This window comes from Stomoxys calcitrans, chromosome 2, assembly GCF_963082655.1.
Source record: "Stomoxys calcitrans chromosome 2, idStoCalc2.1, whole genome shotgun sequence".
In the NCBI taxonomy this organism is placed as follows: Eukaryota; Metazoa; Arthropoda; class Insecta; order Diptera; family Muscidae; genus Stomoxys; species Stomoxys calcitrans.
The window spans coordinates 63,149,011-63,172,198 of NC_081553.1; the positions used below are offsets into that span (position 1 = coordinate 63,149,011).

At 39.1% G+C, this 23,188-nt stretch overlaps 1 protein-coding gene across 1 annotated transcript in view; it reads left to right on the forward strand.

The window, feature by feature from the left end:
* Positions 1-19,278, forward strand: part of LOC106086116 (corticotropin-releasing factor-binding protein) — a 126,832-nt gene extending 107,554 nt beyond the window's left edge. Inside the window, exons 3-8 of the mRNA XM_059362100.1 lie at positions 8,978-9,225; positions 9,360-9,466; positions 14,595-14,713; positions 14,841-15,001; positions 15,126-15,228; positions 18,835-19,278. Of these exons, the coding sequence (XP_059218083.1) occupies positions 8,978-9,225; positions 9,360-9,466; positions 14,595-14,713; positions 14,841-15,001; positions 15,126-15,228; positions 18,835-18,974 (878 nt within the window). The 3' untranslated portion in view covers positions 18,975-19,278. The remainder of the gene's footprint in view (positions 1-8,977; positions 9,226-9,359; positions 9,467-14,594; positions 14,714-14,840; positions 15,002-15,125; positions 15,229-18,834) is intronic.
* The last annotated feature ends 3,910 nt before the right edge of the window (positions 19,279-23,188 follow it).

Here is a 23,188-nt window from a genome sequence, read left to right on the forward strand (position 1 = left end):
AAGCGCCAAAATTTATTTCTTCGAAAGTTAGCCTACTTTCAACAGACGAACGGACATGGCTTATTCCACTTATAATGTCTAGACGATCAAGAATATATATACATTGCTGGGTCTCAGATCAACATTTCGATGTGTTATAAACGGAATGACAAAATAAGTATGATAGAGGTATACTATACTATATGGTCATGACAGATCCTATTGATGACTTTGGTTGTGGTGCCAGACAAAATCGAGATCTATGATACCAGTCAGTGCTATTAAATAGGAACAGAGAAATTTACTGTCCGCAGCCGGACAATATCCGATTCCAAATTTGTCTTTACAGCAAAGTTCACTTTGTATTTCACTTAAAAAATATATCAAAGAAAAATTCATAGAAATTTTATCTTTTAAGGAAATTTCATAGCAGTTTTGTATGTGAAGAAAATTGTATGCCAAGTTTGTCTTTTAGAAAAAAAAATTCTTGGACATTTTGTCTTGAAAATTTTGTCTTTGCAGAAAATTTCTTGCAAATTTTATTTTAGAAATGTTATCTTTACAGAAAAATTATTACAAATGTTGTCTTTAGAGAACATTTCTTTGAAATGTTGTCCTTAGAGAACAGTTCTTGGAAATGTTGTCTTTAGAGAACATTTCTTGGAAATGTTGTCTTTAGAGAACATTTCTTGGAATTGTTGTCTTTATAGAGCATTTCTTGGAATTGCTGTCTTTAGAGAACATTTAATGGAAATGTTGTCTTTAGAGAAAATTTCGTAGAATTTTCGTAGAGAATATTTCGAAGACAATTGCTCTACCACATTCTAACTTTACTCTTGCTCTACTCTAGCTCTTCTCTAGCTATTCTCTACCTTTTCTTCACATCTACTCCACCTCTAGCTCTAGCTCTACTCTACTTCTACTCCAACAATCTCTATTCTACCTCTACTCTAACTCTAGTTCCACTCTAGCTATAGCTATACTCTAGCCTTACTCTAGCTGTGCTCCAGCTGTACTCTAGCTCTACTCTAGCAGTACTCTAGCTATACTTCAGCTCTACTCTACTTCTTCTTACCTCTATTCTACCTCAACTCTAGCTCTACCTCTACTCCACATCTATTCCACATGTACTCCACCTCTACCCTACTTCTACTCTAGCTTTACTATACTTTACGTCTACCTCTACTCTGGATCTACTCTATCTCTAATCTACCTCTACTTGCCACTATTCTAACTCTACTCTTCCTCACTCTACCTCTACTCTAGCTGTACTATACCGCTACTCCATATCTACTCCACCTCTTAATCTACTCTACCTCTACACTACCAATACTCTAGCTCTACTTTACTTCTACTCTATGACTATTACACATCTACTCTACCTCTAGCTCTACTCTAGCCCTTGCTTTACTTTCCCCTAGCTGTTCTCCAGCTGTGCTCCAAATATTCTCTAGATGTACTCTAGCAATTTTCTACCTCTGCTCTTGTCCTTCTAACCTCTACGGTAGCTCTACCTCAACACTACCTCTACTCCACCTCTACACTACTTCTACTCTAACTCTATTCTAACTTTCCTTTACTTTACCTCTACCTCTACTCTAGCTGTACTCTAGCATACTCCAGCTGTACTCTACCCCTACTCTGCCTCTACTCTATCTTTATTCTCCCTCTACTCTGCTTCTTCTGCTTTACTCTACCTCTACTCCACCTCTACTCTACTTCTAGCCTAGCTCTATTCTACCCCGACTTTACGTTATGTCTACCTCTACTCTGGCTCTCCTCTACCCCTACTCTACCCTTACTCTACCTCTATTCTACCTCTACTCTCCCTCTACTCTACCTCTACTAAACCTCCGCTCTACCTCTGCTCTACCTCTACTCTGGTTCTACTCTACCTCTGCTCTACCTCTACTCTAGATGTTCTCTAGCATTCTCTATCTCTACTCTACCACTACTCTGTCTCTATTTTAGCTCTATTCTACCTCCACTCCAGCTCTACTCTAGCTATACTCTACTTCTACTTACCTCTATTTTTCCTCTATTCTAGCTCTAACTCTACTCCACATCTACTTCACCTTCACTCTATTTCTACTCTAGCTCTGATCTAGCTGTACTTTACTTGGCCTCTAATTCTTCACTACTTCTACTTTAGCTCTACCTCTACCTCTACTCTAGCTGTAATCTACCTCTACTCTGCTTCTACCCCATCTCTACCCAATCTCTATTCTTCCTCTACTAACCCTCTACTCTACTCTACCTCTACTCTACTTCTTCTCTAGTTCAGTTCTAGCTCCACATTACTTTACCTCTACCTCTACTCCACATCTACTCCACCACTACCCTAGCTCTATTTTACCTCTGCTTTACTTTACCTCTACCTCTACTCTGGATCTAATCTAGATGTTCTCTAGCATACTCTACCTTGACACTACCTCCATTGCACTTACCTCTATTCTACCTCTACTTTGCCTCTACTCCACCTTTACTCTACTTCTAATCTAGCTCTATTCTAATTCTACTTTACTTTACGTCTACTCTACCTCTACTCCAGCTCTACTTTGACTTTACTCTAGCTCTACTTACCTCTAGCTGTACTCTACCTCTACTCTATCTCTATTCTACCTCTACTCTTCCTCTATTCCACATCTACTCCACCTCTACTCTACTTCTATCTAGCTCCACATTACTTTACCTTTGCCTCCACTCTACTTCTACTCTAGCTCTATTCTACCTCTGCTTTACTTTACCTCTTCCTCTGCTCTGGCTCTTATCTAGCTCTACTCTACCTCCACTCTACATCAACTCAACCTCTATTTTACCTCTACACTAGCTCTACTTTAGCTCTACTCTACCTCTAATTGACCTCTACCCCTACTCTACCTCTACCCCTACTCTACCTCTACCCCTACTCTACCTCTACCTCCACTTTGCCTCTACTCCACCTCTCCTCAATTTCTACACTAGCTCTATTTATGCTCTACTTTCTTTACCTCTACCTCTACTCCAGCTCTACTTTACCGCTAGCTCTACTCTACCTTTTCCCTAGCTTTACTCTAGTTCTACACTACTTAACATGTATTCTACCCCTACTTTAGCTATACTCTGCGATACACTTCTCTACTCCACTTTCTATTTTTAATGCCTACCACCAAAGAATGGGTATCCTACCACCGAAGTACGAAGGAAGGTAGGAGAAGTCTTTTGAGGAGAAGTTTTTACGTGGCATAGTACCTCATAAATATCGCCATCATTAGGCGCTGAAAATTTTATGACGGTCTCGCCAGGATTCGAACTCAGGCGTTCAGTGTCATAGGCGGACATGCTAATCTCTGCTCTACGGTGGCCTCCTAGCCATCCATAAATACATAAATCTAGTTATGTCCCTCCATCTGCCTGTTGAAATTACGCTACAGTCTTTAAAAGTGAAGATGATGAGCTGAAACTTTACACAGAATCTTGTTTTATTCATAGAAAGGTTTAGTTTAGAGATGGGTATAGTTTAAAGATGGGATGATTAATGGGCGCATTTATTATCCGAATTCGCTAAAATTTGCACATCCAGTTATGGTAAAAACTTTATGCCCATAATAGGCGCATTTATAATCCGATTTCACTGAAATTTGGCACATTGAATTATGGTAAAATCTTTTACATTCTAAGTGGCTATAGTTAAGATCGGACTATTTATGGATATAGATTGGATAAATACCTTACTCCCGATTTAAGGTCTTGGGGCCATAAAAGAGACATTTATTACCCGATTGCGAAGAAACTTGTTGCAGCTCGTTAGGTTGAGGTTCGGACATCCATACCGAAAATGGTCAAGATCACACTATATTTGGATATATACTGATTTCCCAATTGAAGGTCTTGCATCTATAGTAATTATAGTAATTATAATAATGTTAGAAACCGTCGATATCCGTACCGAGTACGGTTTAGACCGGACCTTATTTGGATATAGTTGCCATATGTACCGATTTTCCAATTCAAGATCTTTATCACATAAAAGAAGCATTTTTTTGGTGGTTTCAATTCAGCGGATTCGATTATATTTAAGAGTCAAGAAACTCCCAGGATGAGTTGTTATAGGCGAGTGTTGATATGCACTTTTGGTGACGGTGAAGATATTCAAGCGATATCTGATGTTTTGTTTTCTCCACACCCTATTATCTTCTATACATAAATTGATGATATTGTGCGGTTTCATATGTGTCTTACGAAAATAGATATTTGTCAATTTCCAAAGTGAAATTTCAGTGAAACACATTGAGGGTTTTGAATTACAATAAGAATTGTTTGTCATCCTTGTATAGCTGGCGAACTAACGAAATATCACGTTTGAGTAAAATTTACTACAACAATATGTGGGTTAATGAGCTAGAAAATGAACTCCGTTATGATTTGTCTAAATTCAGCACATATAGGTTATGGTGCGTTGAGTTTAATGTCATAGTTGGCATGAATTTCAATGGTTATAGGTTATGGTTATGAATGACAAACGGTGCTTCAGAAGTAGCAATAGAACTCATTACTAGATCAAATATCATTACGGATGCTACTCATAGTTGCAATAATTACTTATGGGCGCAATAATTACTTATGGGTTCAATAATTTTTTTGAGCCAGCGTAGCAATGCGAACTTGTGCCAAACATATCATCTAATTTTAGTTTATTTATAAAATGGTCATATTATGTTGGAAATAGTTCAACTAAATGTGGATGGTTGTGCTGTCGCATACAACTATTAGGAATACTAGTCACAATGACATTTTTCTTTAGTATTCTATAATTGTACATTTGAAATATATGACACGTAACGGTGGGTGGATGACATCAATGGTCCAATTCATTATTAAATTTCAAAAGTTATTTCATAAGTGTTGAGATTCCATTGCAGGATATTGTCCGACTTTAGACCATTGTTTAATGGTTTCTGTTCAAAAAATAGCATAGCATGAAAAGTTTGTTGTTGCTAGAAGCATTTGACTGGCTATCCCTATCGCGATTTCAATTTCGACCAAGAAATATCATCAGCGGTCGATGTCAAATGGATCATGGTGCTTTACAATCATCCCAACTAGAGTAGACTGTAAAGCACACACTTGAATTTGAACAGGTCTCTTTAAGACGACTTGATTCAATAGAAAACAAATCAAATCTTCCCTCATTAAAATCCATTATTTCATTAGCCATCAAAAGTAATGGGAAATGCACATTGGCTAGCAATGGATATCACAATTTCATGAGGGTAAACCAAATCATCTGATCTCTAATAATTAACAAGTCGATGATTTTCAATTTGTTTTTTCATATAAAATTTGGAAAATTTTTACATCGAGATTTTTTGTTGAATTTCAAACTGAAATGGATTTTTATGTATTCGTTAAGAGATCTTTATCCAAAATAAATTGATCTCCCCAGTCAAAAATCGAGCAAATTTTCACATATTAAAAATTCTATCAAAATTTAAAATTTTTCTTTTCCTAGCCGATTTTAATAGATTATATTAAAAGATTTGTGAAGAAAATCGCTTTTCATCATGGGTATCACTTGTTTAGATAATCAAATATATTGTAGGTTTTTTTCTAACAATTAGCAAGTCGATGATTATCAATTTTCTTCATAGGGTACCCTTATGAAATTTTGAAAATTGTAACATCGAAATTTTTTGTAGAATTTCAAACTAAAATGGATTTTAAATTCGTTTTGCATTCTTAATGCAAATTATTATATTTCCCCAGTCAAAAATCGAAAATCAAGCAAATTTTCACAAATTACTAAAAATGGAAACAAAATTTCAAATTTGTTCCTTCCTAGTCGAAAAGAACTTCAAGTTGCTGTAACTTCTTCAATTTTTCGAATTTCTCAAATTAGATTTGTGAATGAAATCGCTTTTCATATTGGTATTACTCGTTTTGATACTCAAGGATATTGTAGCCTTTTTTTCTCTAATAATTACCAAGCCGATGATTTTCAATTTTTTCCATATGATATTCCGTCTTCATATGTGTGCAGAATTTTATATAAATCTGTCCAGATTTAGAAAAAGCTCCCATATGTATGTATGTAGATACAATTTTCAAACGATTTGAACAAAATTTGGCACGGACTGCTTTGTTACTGATCTTAACATGCCATGAAAATCGGTTCAGATTTAGATATAGCTCCCATATATATATTTTTCATCCGATTTGAACTATTAAGGCTGTAGAAGTCACAATTTTGGTCCAATCTTCACCAAATTTGGCGTTTTTGTGAAGTCTCAATGTATGTACAAAATTTAAATCGGATCAGATTTAAATGGCAAAATATATATGGCAGCTATATCTGCCATATATATTTTGCCACACTTTGGTCCGATCTTCACAAAATTTAGCATGGGGTGTTTTATTTAACGTCCTCATAGATATGTCCTGATCTTCATGGAACATAGTCATATATTTTGAAATGCAACCTTATTTGGATACGTTGGAGCTTGCAGCAAGATTACTGGACAAAGCAAAAGAAATATGTCCAAGACTCCAAACATTTGAAGATCAGTGCTGGTCAGTTATAAGAAACATGGAGTACAAAATAAGTAAAATAAAGACGAAAAATCGTTTATTTATGAAAGGAGAGTTTCGGAGTTTTAGACGACGAAGATCGCGTGGCAGTGGAAAACAACATGAGAAATCTATTAGCCAACCAGCATGACCTCCAAGAACTAGTAAGGAAGCACACATCTGTAATTGACGCTACGGTCAATCTGCCAAAGAAAACGACGGATGAAGTCAATTCGCACGTTAAGAAAATGAAGTGCAAAATTGAGAACATAGGCGCCACAATGAACGAGAACTATTATGTTTATAGGGAATCAATTCGGTTCTTTATGATCACCAAAGAAATACACGAGAGTATCGCAGAATGTGATGAGGCGCACAAAGAGGTTATCGACGTATTGTTGGTAATGAACAATGGTCACGTTCACCTCGTGATCATGAGCCCCAGTCAACTGCAGTCTGAGATAATAAGAATACATAATGCTCTACAAGAGAAGTATGTTTTACCCGGTAAAAGCACGGGTACAGAACTGAAGGAGGCGTTGCATTTAATGAGAGGTCATGGAATGTTTGTAGGCACTCAGTTGGTTATCGACTTGAAAATACCTCTTTTCAACAGGCAGTCATCGCAACTATATTCTGGGTTATTTCGATCCCGTTTGAACGAAATAATGCCGTCATGATAGCGAGGATAAACGCGCCGTATATAGTGTATAATTTCGAATTATATTCGTTCCACTATCTAAACCAAGCCATGTTGAACGAGTGTAAAGGCACCTTGGGTGATGAAATTGTTTGCAAAGAAAATTTTCCATGGAGAGATGCGTCTACAAATGATTGCGAATTAGCTCCTCTGAGGCCACACATAAACTTGTGCATTTACGATGAAGTAGAAAACAGTCCATATTTTATACAGCTCAAACGCAAGGCAGACTGGTTGTTCAAAATATTTGCCAACACAACAGCCCACTTGAAATGTTCGGACAAACAGCAAACGCTAATGGAGCTTCCACAGCAAGGTATTTTAGTCCTAGAGCCAGACTGTACGGCGAGGATAGACAGCAAAGGGATGAGATAGCTTCCCAATTTCCTTCAGTTCTTTCGAAGGATGTGAGTCCGGCTGAAAGAGAAATAATAAAACCGCTTGGAAATGCACTGGTCAATCATCATGAAGAGATCAACCAACTGAAGAAGGTCGTGGACAATTTAAAGAAGGAAGAAATAAAATTAAGAGGTTTAGAGTTCCATTATTGGTCCGGTCACGTAGCATTTATTTTAGTTATAATGATATCAATAATGCTCATAATTCTATGCATAAGAGGAAGGATAAGGAAGAGGCGCATAGCTGCAATTCAGTTCCCAGGGATGCCGACGGTCTAGGCAGTTCATTTGCCGGCCGGGAGAGTTTATGACCCACTTATCACTTGAAGGGGTCTCTTTATTTAGGTACTATTTACTATTCGTCTAATGAGGAAGATAAGAATTGTTCGCTTAGAGTAGTTTAAGAATTAGTTGGTAAGATACTACATAAGCAGGATAAAATGGAATAATTAAAAAGATTTGAAAATACAACCAAACCGTACGGGCGTTTTCATTTTTCCTAATTCAACAGTACTACAAACACTAGGTGGTGTAGGGTATTATATAGTCGGCACCGCCCGACTTTTGCCTTTCCCTTCTGGTTTGTTTTCTAAATCTGTGCTAATTTTTTGAAGCGATGGGCAATTTATGTAGCTTGATTCCAATCAGACTTGTTCATTTGCACTTTGTATAAATTAAATCAAATACAACAGACGGAAAAAATCATGTCAGAATCATTCACATGCTCCTAACCTAAACAAGTTGTTGTTCATTGTTCGATTGCAACCTAGTGCTTCAATCAATTGGTTTTTGAGTCACAACAATTTTGTTGCATTTTGAGCGAGTTGAATAGACTGGTTTCACTTGTGCACATGATTGATTTTATTCGTTTTTCAAAACAGATGATCCAGCCTGCATAATCAAACTCGTTGTAGCTACCACATAATCAAGGCAGACTATCCATAGTGGAAGATTCAGCTCAGCCGAACTTAATACATTTTTTTTCTTAATGATTACCCATTGAGAGAATTTCTTAATGATACGCATACCAATACTACAGAGTCGTGATATGCAACCTTGCCAAAAATTACCCCACGAGTCCTAACCTCATTAGTAATGTAAGGAATACCAACCAGTAGCAATCAACATTAAGAATTTTCAAAATTTTACAAGCAAACCAACCAACCAAAATAGATTCCATTAGCGTATGAACGCGTACATCAACCCTTTACATGAACTTAGAAGATTTCCAGCATTTTAATTAAATTAAAAATTTTATGTGCATGTGATAACTAACCAAGCATCTACTTCTATGTCTTTGTATCTTCCCCTCTACCTTACACCACTGCCCACACCTTGCCACATGCTTGGACAGATTGTATGCATGTGGCTTCGGAGGCAGGTGATTATGCCTTTAAAAAGTTACCGCCACATTCCATACCCGCACCAGTGGCTGCTTTATTTGGCACTACGGATGAGACGGCCGCAGCGGCATCTGCCATGATTCAACTGGAGGAATCCTTGCAGGTTTGCGGTCTCTATGTGATTGGAGAACCCGATACAATAGTCGAGATAACCATGAAACACTACGATGTGAATTGTGAAACGGGAGCTTTGATGGCGGTAAGTTCTGTAAATCTCCCTTTTGCTCAACGCTCTCTTTGTTTAGAAGGGTTTAAGGTTAAAAGGTTAAATTGTATTAAAACTTACTTTCTTATCGTTGCATGTGTGGTGGTGTGTGTGTTACTATGCTGCAGTTTGTCGATGGCTGGGAGCTAAATGGTGAATATTTTCCCTCCCTCAAGGATCATCATCGACCGTTGGAGGATAGAGTTCAGGAGTTTTGCAATAATTACAAACAGTGGTAAGTAATAGTTACCGCATAACCTTATTAATTCCAAAGGAAACCAACAATTTTGGTTTTTTTGGTGAAAATTAAATTTAAAAACATTGGACATATGAAATTTGAAATCCGTCTCTTTTAACGAAGATAGTTTGGTTCGGCGGAATTGCCGACATCAACGAATTGCTAATGCAATGATTTTTGTCTTTCTTATACCAGGATAACTACTGATTTTAGCTGAAGCTGAATTTATGTCTTCTGGCCACAGTCGTCACCAAATTCAAATGCTGCGAATCTAGTATTTCTAGCTCCAAAATAATTGCCGGGAGAAGGTTGTAGATGTGACATTGCAAACGCAAATTTGCCCATGAACATTCCATTTAGAACCTGGGGCAAACTTCTCACAAATCAATGAAGGGACCTCATTTTTATAGCAGAGACCGAACTGCGTTCCGGAGAAGTTTTTACATGACAAAGTACCCCAAAAATGACAAAGTACCTCAAAATGTGGTCGTTTCAGGATTCGAACCATAGGCGGACATGATAACCTCTGCGTTTCGGTGGCCATAGATGTGACAATAGGTTCGGAAAATCTTATCAATGAGATTCATGGAGCATTCCTTCTCCGACCAAAGCTACATTAAGTTTAGAATAGCACCACCAGCGCCGAATCCGATAAGTTTCCGTAATAAGTTGAAAACCAACTGGACAAAATTCGGAAGACTACTCAGAAGAAGGCTTAGTCAAAATAATTTAGACTGTCCAAGCATTGAAAACATTGACGACAATCTCAACAGGATTACGACTAGTAAGGTCTTTCGAAGAAAGTTATAGTCTTCGAGAAAGGTAATCAGCCCAAGAAACACCCTGGATGATCGGGAGATTCGCAATATTGAGAAAGGGGTTCGCAGACTTTATAAGAGAGCACATCATAAAAAAGGAGAGCACGGCTCAAGGAATACAATAAGATTATCAGAGTGGAAAAACGTGCCTCCTGGAAGGTTTTCTGCGAACAGTTCGATACAAATTGAATGCCATGCGGTTTTGACGAAATCTTCCAAAGAGGCCAAAATTTTTTTTTAAATTATGGGGGTATTAGAGATAAAAAAAAGATTTCTGAGATATTTCTAGTCTATTGTGAACCTTACTTTTTATTGTATTTTATATAGGTTTTTTTGTGTCGCATAATGCTGTACGACGCACAGTGGGAGAAAATCGAAAGAAACTAGTAAAAAATATTCCGTGTGAGAACGGGCAGAGATTTCTCTTTCCAATTTGGAAAAGTTGAGAGGTAAGGTGTTATCGAGTTCGTGTGCAAGTTTTCAAGGCCCCAGGTGGTCCGGGCGCCTCTTGGCGGGCCACAAAATTTGGTCACCTGGGCATTTTGAAAAATGTAGACCGGCCGTAGGCTCGAAATGGGGCACGAATCCGAGGAGCGTGATTCAGTACAGGAGCGTGACAATACTTTATTACGCCTCTGCAGTTTGGTGGACTGCTATGGAAAAAAGGTGCAACGTAAGGATAATACAACAGGTTCAGAGAACAGGATGTCTTGGCATTGGCCGAACGATAGGGATCACTCCCACTAGGGCGCTCTAGACATCCGAACCATTGACATACAGATTAAGTGTGAGACAGCTAATGCGCCTATGAGACTTCAGATAATGGGAGAATGGAAAGAGGAATGGGGGCCGGTCATACCTTCGTGGTATAATCAAGGCGACGATAGGAAACGCGAATGGATTAGAAGACGTTTCCGATCGGATACCTGAGGTGGCACTTGGGGTCGAGTGTGAGACACTGCTACCCGCGGCACACTGGTATTGCCATCTCGGAGATCTCTTTTTTGTTACTACACTGGCTATGTTAGTACATATGAGCGGCAATATTTTCGAGAAGTGAACCTCAGTTCACCATATCCACCTGAGCTCGAGTTCTCAATTTTAGTCTCTCTCCTCTTTGTGAAGAAGGTTTTTCGACTCAGACACAATTTCCCCAATAGCCTCCGACGAATACATACTAATCCTCTTTTGGGGCCCGTTATCCGTTAGAGAGATTCCCGGGAAATGTTCTAGTGATTCCTCACTAGACATTGTCCGTACATTCTCTGACTAGCTGTATACTCCACGTAGCTGCAAATTCCTTTCAGGATTTGTTCTGAGCCTTTCACAGCTCGTCCTTATATTTTCTTAGCTCAGCCTTATAGAAGTCCCAATCGCGTGGTGCTCTTGTGGCTTTCGCCTTATTGAAGAGTTTTCTGCAGCCCTTTCTTAGACCAACCAGTTCTTGGGTCCGCCATGGCTGTCGCTGTTTGCCCCTTGGCTTGGCACGAGAACATGTTGACACAAGCGAGTCGTGATCCGATTGACCATTATGTTTATGTCCTCCACGTTATCCACTTCTTTTTCTGGTCTAGAAGGCATAGTCGTGCAGAATGTGTGCCAAAATTTATCCCTATCCGCCTTTCTTCTGTTTAGCCGAGGGACAACTCCTGCAGTATTTTCGCCAAGGCTGAAACTAACATAACGATGATCAGAGAATCTGTGGTCATCCAACACTTCCCAGTCGCATATGCTTCCGCTTATATCTTCCGATACAAAGGTGACATCTAGTAGCTTCTGGCTGTTTCTGGTTATAAATGTCGGTTTATTCTCTTTGTAACAGATCACCAGATTGCAACTTACAATTTATTCGATAAGCAGTTCACCCCTTTCATTGATATCCGAACTTACCCATATATGGTGATGTGTATCAGCTGGCTCTTTTTCCCTGCAGAAGCGGCTTCAACCAGCAACTGAAGGTTTGAAGGCGCCATCTCTGAATCATGTGCCATATATAGGGAAGCTAGCCAGTAGTGCTACTAACTAACTAAATATCCCATGAACATTCCATTAAGGAACAGAGAATACTTCTCTCATATCAATGAGTTCAGTCCGATTAAAGTTTAAGCTTAATAATATGGAGGCTCCTTTTTTATGCCGAGCCCAAACGGGGTGCCACATAGCGACACCACTTGGTGAAGTTTTAACATGGCAGAATACCATACAAATGTAGCCAGCATTAGTAAAGGGATAACCACCGCTGAAAATTTTGTTAATGTTTACGCCGAGAATTGAACCAAGACCAGTAATGAGACTTATTAATTCCAAGAGTGGCTACTACTCAATCTTCAGGGCTTAGCGACGAAAGAAGAAAAAATTTTGACTACTCTTTGCTAGAGTACAGGCTCTATGTCTCCCATTCCCCGAACCCTTGAGTAGCTTAAATCCAGGAATTCTTAGTCCATAAACCATTCCTCCGTACAGCCATGGTTCCTGGACAAGAACCACGTCAAATCCTCCTGGCATCAGAAGGACCTTGAGTGCCGCCCAAAACGGCTTTACAATGGTAGAGATTTATATGCAGAAACCGGACCATAGTCAGGATTCACAATTTCCACCACCGTTGCGTTAGCCTTATCCTCACAAGATACGTACGATCTTGTCATGATGAGATTCCTTACACAGGGGCACTTGAGAAAGTATTGGAAACACACTTCCTCATGACACTGGACGGTTGCGATGTGGACGATTCTTTCATAGATGCTTCAATAGCTGCTGCTGTGGAGGTACCTTTTCAGTTCCGTCCATCCCCGATGGCACATACCTTGAGCCCAAACCCACGATGATGATGTGGGATGACCCATCCACACATGGCTAGTCGAGTCCCGACTCGACCTCTTCCCCTTCTGTTTCAATCGGAATAGAGGGGTTTCCAGTTTCCTGCAATCCTCCTGACTTTAAAGATGTGCTCGGGGTTGGGAAATCAGCAGTTGTTGCTGATTCCTTAACGCTTCTATTCGTCTTCAGTCTCAACTTGTTGAATCCGTGGGATACAACTCCTTCAGACTTGTTGAGGTCTGTGAAACAGCCGGAGTTTAGTACGAATTATACATATGTCCGGTCACCACCAGCCTCTTCAAATCTACCAATCTTTCCGTTAGTAGTTAAACGATTGGGATTACTGTCCCTTAGTCTCCCAAATATGAAATTAGTATCAGAGGAATGGAATCAGCATTTGTTGCTGATTCCCCAACGCTTCTTTACACCTTCGCCATCAGCCTCATCCAATCTACCAATCTTCCAGTCAGTAGTTGAAAGTTTGGGATTACAGTCTCTTAGTCTACCAAGCATGGACTCAGGATCTGAGGTAATCATTGGTATCCAAGCGTGAAAGGAATATCTTCTTCTTGGCTAAATCCAGGGCTGCGCCAGGCCAATCTTCTTTACGGCTCAAAGACACACTTCAATTGAGCGTTGATGATCGAAAGCCCATACAAACGGCCCCGATACCTGTCTGAATCGTTACAAGATAGAGGACGCCCAGGCAATTTTGCAAGGAAATCAGGGTATACATATGACAGTCCACTGACTATCCCACCCCCAGTGTTCTTAGGTATGTAGCCTTGTTTTCCGCTCTTGTCCACAACTACCATCAACAAGCTGTCCCCAGCGACATTAGCAATGGTGCTTGGACCCTTGTTATTGTTGTTGTTACAGTTTGTTGTTGTTGTTGTAACAGTTTGTTGTGTTCTATCTTTCGTCTGCTTGATTCTGTTGAGTGTCAAGATCCTGGAACTCTGCGACTACGATGGGGTGCGTCCACAGGGATTTGGGTCTGAGTCGAGTGGGTCTGGCTGGGGAGTTAAACAGGTGATGTGTATCGTGTTGATCACACTGGTCACAATCGGGACATACATCTTGCACGTTGGCATCAATCCTTGCTCTGTAGGAGTTGAGGCGGCTGCATCTGCCGGAACGTAATTGAGTCAGAACTACTCTGGTTTGCCGGGGGAGGTCAATTTCTTCGGGTGCAATGGGAGGCGGTCGTTCTCCGAGGACTACTTCACCCTCTAGCTATTTACCGCATCTGCTATCGTGTCTGCATGAATGTTGTGTGGACCCGCTTCATATGCCGCTTGATCTAGAGGTTCTCTCTTGTAGCGCTGAACCTCACGCTCTTGATCATGTAGATCTACCTTAGGGCTTTTGGGTGGTTGATATATATCCACAAGATGTTGATTTGGATGGAAGTACCTCTATCTATTCACTTATTTTTAAAATTTATTCAACTTCTTTCTTCTAAATTTTCTATATTCCTGTATTTTTAGGCCCCGTTTATCGAATAAAAAATTCTTCCGTTCCAATCAAAATGCCGCCCTGCTGCAATATCGCATACCAGTCAAGGGCAGTTTCATAGCAAATGTTCGTTTTCACAAAATCACCCAACGTAAGTGTAGGCCAAAAATGTCATTTCATGTTTCTTCTTTACTTCCTTCATTGATGGTCAAGAAATCTTATTAAATTTTTTTTTGTTCTATTTTCAATTATTTGTTTGCTGCTTGCCAACCGAACAGCCTGCAACGTTTTGGTCCAAGATACGGATGCCTTATTTCACATCGCTAACTATGGTCATAATCGTAATTGTTCCATATCAGCTCTGTTCCCAGCCGCTGTGTCAGTGACAAATCTTAAAATTGGTGGCAAGGCTGTGCGACAGGATAAACCAAATTATGAAGTGGGTCAATAAAGAGCAAAAAAAAATTTAATCCTTTTGCCAAAAAAAAAGGATACTTAAATATTAACTTTGTTGTTTTTGTCGTTGTTTTTCTTTCGTTTCGTTTTTTTTTTACACTATGCAGTGCGGCATGTTTGGCGACCGTTTGGAAATTGGAGGCTCCTCGGGTTTGGATTCAACGGCCATGGAGAAGTCAAGTGAAATATGCGGTTTTGCCACAGAACCAGGTAAATGAGGCAAGGAAATGAGAAGAAATTTAGTTTTAAACAATTTAAAAGAAATTGAAACATAATCTTGAGGCAATTTATGGGAAAAACCCATCTTATATATAAAAATCAATTTGTGTTTGTTTGTAGGTTTGTTTGTGTGTTCCTTATAGACTCAGAAACGGCTGAACCGATTTTCTTGAAATTCTCACAGATGGTGCATAATGACCCGTGGTGAAAATACATTTTTTGATATCTGAAGTGGGGGGGGGGGGCGGACCTTCCCCCTTACCCTAATTTTCAGAAACGCCAGATCTCGGAGATGGGTGGTGCGATTTAAGCGAGATGTTGTATGCTCTCATATGGTACCCTAAAAATAAAAATTTGGTATCCAAATTACGGATGGGCTACCTAGGGGGGCTGCCCCACCCTAAAACCTACCAAACATACATTTAGACCAATCACGACAATATGGGACTCAAATGAAAGGTATTTAGGGTAAGAAAACGTATCTGATATCCAATTGTCGGACCAAGTGCTAGGGGGACCACCCCAAGCCCCAAAACACCCCTAAATTGGACATAATTACCGACCATGGCAATATGGGACTCAAATGAAAGGTATTTGTGAGTAGAATACGAATCTTATATCCAAATGTGGTACCAAGTTTCTGGGGGTCCACCCCTTCTTCAAAACACCTCCCAAACAGGACTTATTTACTGACCATGGCAATATGGGGCTTAAATAAAAGGTATTTGAATGTAGAATTAGAATCTGATATCCACAAATGGGACCAAGTGTTTGGGGGGCCTTCTCTCCCCAAAAACTTCCCCCAAAGGGGACACATTTACGACCATAGCCACATGGGGCTCAAATGAAAAGTCTTTGGGAGTAAAGCACAAATCTGATATCAATATTCGGGAAAAGTGTCTATGGGGCCACCCCACCCCCACAACACCATCCAACCCCCAAAACACCCCTAAATTGGACATATTTACCGACCATGGCAATATGGGACTCAAATGAAAGGAATTTGCGAGTAGAATACGAATCTGATATCCAAATGTGGGACCACATTTCTGGGGGTCCACCCCTTCCCCAAAACACCTCCCAAGCAGGACTTATTTACTGACCATGGGAATATGGGGCTTAAATAAAATGTATTTGAGTGTAGAATACGAATCTGATATCCAAATATGGGACCAAGTGTTTGGAGGGGCACCTCTCCCCAAAAATAATCCACAAAGGGGACAAATTTACGATCATAGCAATATGGGGCTCAAATGAAAGGTCTTTGGGAGTAAAGCACGAATCTGATATCAATATTCGGGAAAAGTGTCTATGGGGCCACCCCCACAACACCAACCAAATAGTAAGTATTTGCGGACTATTGCAATATGAGGCTCAAGTAAGAGTGTTTTTAAAGTGGAACACGGATCCGATATATATTGGGTTGCCCAAAAAGTAATTGCGGATTTTTTAAAAGAAAGTAAATGCATTTTTAATAAAACTTAGAATGAACTTTAATCAAATATACTTTTTTTACACTTTTTTTCTAAAGCAAGCTAAAAGTAACAGCTGATAACTGACAGAAGAAAGAATGCAATTACAGAGTCACAAGCTGTGAAAAAATTTTTCAACGCCGACTATATGAAAAATCCGCAATTACTTTTTGGGCAACCCAATATTTTCAAGGCTAACTCACTGAGTGGCCGCCCATCTCCCAAAACATCCCCCAAACCGGTCATGTTTGCCGACTATGGAAATATGGGGCTCAAATTAACGGTATGTGGGAGTAGACCACGTATCTGATATCAACATTAGGGACCAACTGTCTAGCGGACGTCCCACCACCATAACAACCCCCAAATAGGACGTATTTTCTCACCAAGACAATTTGGGTCTTAAAGAGAGTGGAACTAAATATTCATAGTTTTTAGGACCAATACCCCAAACCGGGCATATTTGCTGACTTTTGCAATAAGGAGTTTAAATGAGATTAGAAAACGAATTTGGTATCCAATTTTGAGGGCAATGGCAATATGGGGTTCAAATAAATGATATATAGATATATGAGAATAGATTACGTTGCTGAAAAAATTTTCCGGGCTTAGTGTTTGGGGGACCATCCCAATCGCCAAAACACCCCTAAGTCGGGTACATTTACCCACCATGTCAATGTGGAGCTTAAATGAAAGGTATTGGGGGGTAGAGCAAAAATTGATCCCCATTTTCGGGACCAATTTTCTGGGGGTCTACCACTTTCCCAAAATATGGGGTTTAAATAAATGATATATAGATATATGAGAATAGAGTACGTTGCTGATATATTTTCCGGGCTTAGTGTTAGGGGGACCATCCCAATCGCCAAAACACCCCTAAATCGGGTACATTTACCCACCATGTCAATGTGGAGCTTAAATGAAAGGTATTGGGAGGTAGAGCAAGAATTGATACCCATTTTCGTGACCAATTTTCTGGGGGTCTACCACTTTCCCAAAATACCCCACAAACATCAATTTTTTAGTGACCATCGCAATATGGGGCTCAAATAAAGGTATTTGGGAGTAGAATACGAATTTGATGTCCAAATGTAGGACCATGTATTAAGGGCAAAACACCCCCATAGAAACACATTTTTCGACCATGCCAATATGTTGCTCAAATGAAAGGTATTTGAGATTAGAAAACGAATTTTATAACCTATTGGGTTGCCCAAAAAGTAATTGCGGATTTTTCATATAGTCGGCATTGACAAATTTTTTCACAGCTTGTGACTCTGTAATTGCATTCTTTCTTCTGTCAGTTATAAGCTGTTACTTTTAGCTTGCTTTAGAAAAAAAGTGTAAAAAAAGTATATTTGGCTAAAGTTTATTCTAAGTTTTATTAAAAATGCATTTACTTTCTTTTAAAAAATCCGCAATTACTTTTTGGGCAACCCAATATTTTAGGTCCATGTGTTTGGGGGACGCCTCATTCTGTAAACTCCCCTTAAGACAATGGCAATATGGGGTTTAAATAAATGGTGTTTGAGAGAAGAGCACGATGCTGATATTTTCTCAGGGCCAAGTCTCTGGGGGACCACCTCTCCCCCAAAAATCAGACATCATGATAATATCGGTCTGAAATGAAGTATTTTAAGATTGGAGTACACCTTACATCCAAACTTAAATTCGTAGACCAATAAAGATCATATGGGATTCAGATAAAGGCACTTATATTGTTAAACTGTTAGTCAAGCGATAGACTATTTTCGTAGCATGGTATTTCACTAAAAGATCTTTAAGTGTCGAAAATAAATATTCCAAGGAAACTTTTGTTCCATATAAAGTAAAATAAGGCGCAGCGGAGCGGGCCCGGGTCAGCTAGTTACAAATAAAATAAACCATTGCAAAAATTCCCTGAAAAATATCTAACAAGGCTTTTTATCAGGCTTTGAATTGCAGGCTACCAAATAGAAGCAGCAAAGCAAAAATAACTTGGCTTTGCATTGAAAAATGCTCAAGCAATTCAAACCCTGGTTTAGATTACTACACCCTGAGGCAAAACATTTACAAAAAACTACTTTTATTAGTTTTCTTTGATTTGCGATTAGTCAACTTTTATTTCTTTCTACTCCTTTTGCAGGACCTGAACAGGCGATTTTCTGTGGCGTTACCACTTTACGTTTAATATCAACTGGACGTTTTCAAAATCAAGCTGCTGTGATGATACGAAAAGCCGATGAACATGATCTCGATATAGCCACTCTGATTTGTGCTCTATAAATTCCCGCACACAAACACACCCACACACCCCCAACAAAAATTACAATTAAATCGTTTTACTTAACCAACCATCAAAGTTAGAAAATGTGTAACCGAAATTTAAATTAACCACATAAGAGATTTTAATGTAGCAGCAATTATTCTCCCCCCCAAATACCCAAGGACAAGAAACCACATCAAGATTAAAGGCGCGAGGGGGGGTAGAAAAAACAAAAATTCTCCCTAATGGTCCCTTTTCACCAGCCACCAATAAACAACAAGTATTAGAAATTGAACCAAAAAAAAAGAAATGTTTTAATATAAATATATAAAAAAAATCTATATATTATGTTGCATGTTATCCTAATGGAAGTGTATATAGACAACCCTCAAAACCATGAACTCCACACTTAAACATATTATAGTCCCCTAGCCGTATAATAGACAAAATACATCCAAAGTATTGTAGTTGGCTTTTGATTTGTCTTAGCAATGGCTATATTTACATATAGAGTCACTTAGTCAATGTATACCTAAAGTCTTCTATTGTTTTTTGAACTATTGCGTCCTTCCTTACAATCTTAAATCCCTCTAAAATAGCCCCTTATCCAGTATTATTTTATTTTTTTGTCTGTAAGTATTGAACACGTGAAATATATAATAAATAAAAATAATCTCAATGTATTACATTTTAAAATGCAGTTTTTTATTTTATAATAAATCTTCATACAAAGTTTGGAAAGACTTACCGGTGATAGTGGAAAAGGCCTGTAATAAAAATGGTATAAGAGGTTTAGTTGGAAATCTCGAAGAATAATCGAAGAGTAAATTTTCTTATATGCAACAAGTAAAAGCGTAATAACTTCGGCCGGCCGAATCTTATATACCTTCCACCATGGATTGCATTTGTCAAGATCTTTGCCCGGTATCTCTTTATTGACAAGCAAAGGCTAATGTGTAAGAATTGCAATGCTATCGAAGCTCTATGAGGTTATGGACCAATTCTTGTCATAATTGTATGTTGAAGGCCTTAGTAGAAGCCATTGTGCAAAATATCAGCCAAGTCGGTTTAGAATTGCGCCCTATAGGGGCTAAGGAAGTAAAATCGAGTGATTGGTTTGTATGCCGGCTATATCAGTTTATGAACCAATTTATTCCATATTTGGCGCGCATCATAGGAGAAGTTGGTGGGCAAAATTTTGGCTAAATCGAATAAGAATTGCGCCCTCTAGAGGCTCAGGAAGTCAAGCCATTGTGTAAAAATTTTAGCCAAAACGGATAATAATTGCGGCCTCTAGAGGCTCAAGAAGTATAATTGGAAGATCGGTTTAAATGAGAACCACATCAGGTTTTGCACCGAATTGGACCATACTTTGCACAGTTGTTAGAAGTTGAAGAAAACGTCCCATAGCCAGATGGTTTCCCCAGATCAAGAAGTAAGGAACTACATTGATCACGTTGTGATAGATAGAAGGCATTCATTCAGCGTGTTAGCGTGTACGATCGATTCGTGTAGCGAATATAGATTCGTATCATTACCTTGTTGCGGCAAAGGTTCGCACCCATCTTAGTGTGGCAAGAAACATACGATCTGACACTGCACAGAAGCTGAACATTGAAAAGCTGCAAACACAACAGACGGCAACGCCATACTTCACTAATTGAAGCAACTGCTAGATGAAAGCACTTCTTGTCCCAATGATATAACGGCGTACTTGGGTATAAGAATGTCAAAGTGCTACTTAAGCCAAGAATGGGGTATACAGAGCAATCAGTAGCAATATGCCAGATGAAGGAGAAGTAACGGAAGTGAAGAGAATTGTCTATTCTGTAGAAAGAACCAGTAAAGAAGGGCAAAAAAACGGGCGGTGCCAACTGTATAATACCCTACACCCACCCTATAGGTGCAATGTGGGAGCTATATCCAATTCTGAATGAATTTTGATGTACCTTGGCGGATGTTTTCAGATGGGTTATTAAACAACCCGTATCAAACTGGCAAACAGATGCTACTTTGGACTAAGTAAGCAGTTTAGAAACAAGGCCACCTCTCGACAAACGAAGACTACACTTTACAAGACACTGATATTACCCGTGCTGTTATATGGTTCTGAAGCATGGGTACTTGTGAAAGCAGATGAGGCAGAGCTTGGAGTATTTGAGAGAAAGTTACTTCGTAACATATATATGGACCAGTTTGCGTTAACGGAGAATGTAGGCGATGTATGACGAACTGTATGACGACGATAGCATAGTTACACGCATCAAAATACAACGGCTGTGTTGGCTAGGTCATGTTGTCAGAATAGAGGAAGAAGCTCCAGCAAAGAAGTCTTTTGAAGGCAAACACGGTGGAACACGCAAACCGGGAAAACCAAAAGCTCGATGGAAAGATCAAGTTGTGGGAGACACCTCGAAACTTGGTGTCAGAGATTTTAGAATGAGCGCAGAAGATCGAGGCGCTTGGAACGCTATTCTACGTTCGGCTAGTGCAACAAATATTCTGTCATAGCCAATTAAAGTAAAGTAAAGTATCAAATTTAGAGCAAATATGTTGAAACTGTTATAACTACGGTTAACAAATGAGCACTTTATTGCAATATTTCCCAAAATTGGACGAACATATATATGAGAGCAATATCTAAATCTGAATCGATTTCTATGAAACTCACCATTAATGTCGAGAGTCAGGAGAAAAACCTTCGTACCAAATTTCAAGAGAATCGATTAACAAATGACCATTTATGGCATTATTACTGCAAATCGGACAAACATATATATATGGGACCTATATCTAAATCTGAACCGATTTCGAGAAAACTTTATGAATATTGTAATAGTCGTCGAGGAAAGCGTTCTGCAAAGTTTGCGGCAAGGTTGGTCAATAAATGCGCTTGCAGTGGCTCTAGGAGTGAAAATCGGGCGATATATGTATATGAGAGCTATATATAATTCTGAACCGATTTCTATGAAATTCAACAGTAATATCGAGAGTTAATAGAAAATCCTTAGTACAAAATTTCAAGAGAATTGATTAACAAATTACCATTTTATTGCATTATTACTGCAAATCGGTCGAACATATATCTGGAAGCTACATCCAAATCTGAACCGATTTTTTCCAATTTCAATAGGCTTCGTCTCTGGGCCGGAAAACATGTTCGTACCAAATTTGAATACGATCGGATGAAAATTGCGATCTGTAGTTTGTACACATGTGATTCTGAGTCGATCGGTTTACTAAACAATGGGCCTATCTCTCTTCCTTCTGGGTGTTGCAAACAAATGCACTAAGTTATAATACTCTGTACCACAGTAGTGGTGTAGGGTATGAAAAGGAAATGGAAAGACATGGGTGTGAGCGATGTACAGAAGTCAGACAAATTCACACACAAATTCTACCAAAAATCAAACATAAAACCGATAACTTTTATGCAGGCACATACTCCTGCAGAGACAAAGAAGGAAATCTGGTAACTGTATAAGTTACTGTGGGCTGAGGATATGGAAAGAACATTTTACCCAGCTGCTAGTGTCCAACGATGGCGATGAAGAGGATAACGCATAACCAATCCCTTATGATGATATAGAATAGTCAGAATGAGGTCCAAGTAGCAGTGACGCGACTAAGAACAACAAGGCCGCAGGAACCGATGGTTTGCCAGCTGAACTATTTAAGATCAGAGGCGACATGCTGATAAGGCGTATGCATCAGCTCGTCTGTGCGATCTGGTCTGAAGAAAGCTTTCCCTATTATTGGAACCTCAGCATTTACTATGTTCCTAACTCAAGAAAAGAGACAAGACAGAGGAATAAGTCTCCTTCCCATCGTATACAAGATACCCTGTAGCCTTCTGTGTGAAAGATCAAAATCTAAAGTCAACGAGATTATTAGGCCTTAACCATGCGGCCTTAGACATAGTAAATCCACCATAAACCACACTGCACCAAATTCTGGAATAGATCGAGATGCACAGTTGAACTTTTATTATATCTTTGTTGACTATAAAGCCGCTTTCAGTGAATGGAGATAAGAAAACATGGGTGACATCAACTCCCACAACGTTTTGTACACCTGAGCATATAAAGAAAATGGAGAAATTTGAAAGCCTAAAGGCCTAATGCTTATAAATGCTTTATTTTTTAATCGATTTCGCTGAAATTTGAAACAGTGAGTAGTTTCAGGCTTCCTAACATATGACCAAAATATGATTCAGATCGGACTATATTTAGAT